The 2,678-nt window shown below is 57.4% G+C and overlaps 1 protein-coding gene across 1 annotated transcript in view; it reads left to right on the top strand.

Annotated features, from left to right (window-relative positions):
* Nucleotides 1–821: 821 nt before the first annotated feature.
* The window catches only part of Fam20a (FAM20A, golgi associated secretory pathway pseudokinase), a 53,182-nt gene continuing 51,325 nt past the window's right edge, over nt 822–2,678 (top strand). The window contains exon 1 of the mRNA XM_005350658.3: nt 822–1,929. Coding sequence (XP_005350715.1) covers nt 1,526–1,929 — 404 coding nt within the window. The 5' untranslated portion in view covers nt 822–1,525. The remainder of the gene's footprint in view (nt 1,930–2,678) is intronic.

The raw sequence follows: 2,678 nt of genomic DNA, 5'->3' as shown, positions 1-2,678 counted from the left end.
GAGACTGGAGATCCTTAACCCGTAAAATTAGCATACATAGGCACTTTGCTGCCCAGACAGGCAACAGCTGGCAGAAAGAAAAAAAAAAAATGCCTTTTCCTGAACATTCTCCAGGGTGGGGCAACCTCCCCGGGCAGACTCGCATTTTGCTATACTTCCAAATTATAAAACAGAGAGAGCCAGGATTTCTGGGCCACCCCCACGCCTGCCATCCCCACCGGGCTCCTCAGAAGGAAGGAACACGGATGGAGAGGTGTAAATGACCTCACAGAATATCGGGAGAAAAACCTAAGAAAGCGGGCTTTCCAATGATTCATCTGGGTGGACTACTTTCACACCAAGCTACATTCAAGAGTTCGGAGTGGGGTCATTTGGGGCCCCTCCAAAGGGGCCCCTCCCTCCCTACCGTTTCCTCTTTTCAAAGTACTGGCAGATTTGGAGTCAAACTCCATCCAAACAGGAAATCACCCAGGTTCTAGGTTTAAAAAAAAAAAGCGTCTTATTTTTTAAAGGGCAAGTTCTTTTGTGCACAAAGTGAGTGTCTCCAGAGCAAATGCCTACTATGTTCTGGGCACGTGGTTGTTATGTTTATGCCCTGCAGGGAGCATGCTCAGAGATGAAGTCCAAACCCCGTACACACAGCTGGCAAAGCTTGCAGGAGAAAGGCTTTTAAGGGTTTGCATTGTCCTCCCCCCCCCCCCGCTCCTAAAAACTAAAAACGGAAATAAAAGGCTCCAGCCCACCTCACTTGAGTCTACCAGAATAAATATGAAGAGCCCTGACCAGGGAAAGTGGGAGGCCTGGAGCAAAGAGGAGGAAAGGGGGAGGAGAAGAGGGTTGATGACAAGGTGGAAGGGCAGAGCCGGCAGCAGAGGGATTGGGAGTTTGGCTGGAGAGCAACGCCAAAGGCAGGTGCCAGCTGAGAGTGGGCGGAGGTACCGGCGCCAGGCCAGGCAGGGGGGTGGCCAGGCGTTACCTCTGCCTCTAGGAGTTCAGGCTCAGAGACAAGCTCGCCCCGGGGCGCCCCTTCTCCGTCAACTCTCCATTCCCTCCCCTCCTGCCAGCCCGGACCAGGGGAGTCCCTGTCGCCTGCAGGAGGAGCCGCTGCAGGAGGAGCGACAGCATCCTTGGGAGAGACACCCGGGGCTACTACGTAGCCTCCAGCCTCCTCCTAGGGGATAGAGCTCCCCTGCACTCCTTCTAGTGATCACCCCTACCGGGCCACCGGCCACCAGAGCCACCACCCGTGTCTCGGGGACCTCCACCTGCGCGGGTCCCAGGCGAGGGGAACACAGAGCAAAGAAGGCTCGAGAAGCGGGTATTCAACCCCAACCCCCCGGTTTCCACTGGGTGAAAAAAGGTGACGTTGTCAACATTGTGAGCTTCCTGCACGCGGTCCCCAAATTCAGGGGCGACACCTTTCCAGAAGGAGCTAATCCCCGGCAGTGAACATTCCAGCTCCTTCGGGACTCCTGGAGCTTCTTCCGTCTGCACCCTAAGTGTTTCCCGGGTCTCTGCTTGGGCCATGCCCGGGCTGCGCAGGGACCGCCTGCTGGCCCTGCTGCTCCTGGGCACGCTCTTCTCCGCCGACCTCTACTTCCACCTCTGGCCACGAGTGCAGCGCCAGCTACGGCCCAGCGAGAACCCCGCGGGGTGCCCGTGCTCCGGCCGCGCCCCCTCCGCGTCTCTGCACTCGGCCGCAGCCTCCCGGGATCCTGGCACCGCGGCGCACAACTTTTCCCAAGCCCGGCCCGGGGCTGAGCATCCCAGCCGCGGTCACCCTAGCCCGCGCTCCAAGCTGCAGGCCCTCTTCGCCCACTCGCTTTACCAAATCCCGGAGGAGCCACCTCTCCTGGGGCCCGAAGACTGGCTCCTGGCCAGCCAGGAGGCGCTACGGTATTACCGGAGGAAGGTGGCCCGCTGGAACAGGTGAGGACCCTGCCGGAGAACCCCAGGCGCCGGGCTCCCTTGTCTGAGTCCCTTGCACTGGCTACCCACGCCCACTCCCTTCCTGGGCTGCGGGGACTTCACCCTGCCCTCACAGCCTGGCACTGGGCTTCTTTCCCCATCTGGACCCCCACCAATTGTTGCAGACTTCAGACGTTAGCCCTGGAGTAAGATCTCAGTGTGCGAATAATTTCTTTGCAACAGCGAAGACATGCTCCCAGCCACTCCCCTTGAGTTCTCGGGTTCTCTAGCCAGTCTCTTTCCTGATTCCAGGGCCTTCTCAAGCGCGTTTCTCTCCGTCCTGATGTGGACAGCTGCCCTCAGGCCTTTGCTTTCCAGAATGAGGTTTCCAAACAGAGCAGAGCTGACTCGAATTCAGCATGCACCTCTGCTCCTTGGTCAAACCTGAGCGCTTTGCACAAAGCTATGCCAAATCCCTAAAGACCTTGTCCTCCTCCACCCCCACCCCGTCGTCTTTCTCTCTCTCTCTCTCTGCCTAGGGTTGGAGACCAAGGAGATCAGCTGGAGAGAGAATTAGACTCTCAGCTCTCTGACATGGGCAATCCCTGTTGCTCATTAAACTTGGCTTGTCAGTTTTTGGCCAGTGTTCTGAATTGACGGCAGTTTGTTATCTTTTATTATCCTGTTGATTTGGGCAGAGGCTTCTGGAGAGGGAGGGAGAGAGAGAGAGAGAGAGAGAGAGAGAGAGAGAGAGAGAGAGAGAGAGAGAG

This window comes from Microtus ochrogaster, chromosome 7, assembly GCF_000317375.1.
Source record: "Microtus ochrogaster isolate Prairie Vole_2 chromosome 7, MicOch1.0, whole genome shotgun sequence".
NCBI classification, from domain to species: Eukaryota; Metazoa; Chordata; class Mammalia; order Rodentia; family Cricetidae; genus Microtus; species Microtus ochrogaster.
This window is presented reverse-complemented; position numbering and strand designations above follow the sequence as displayed.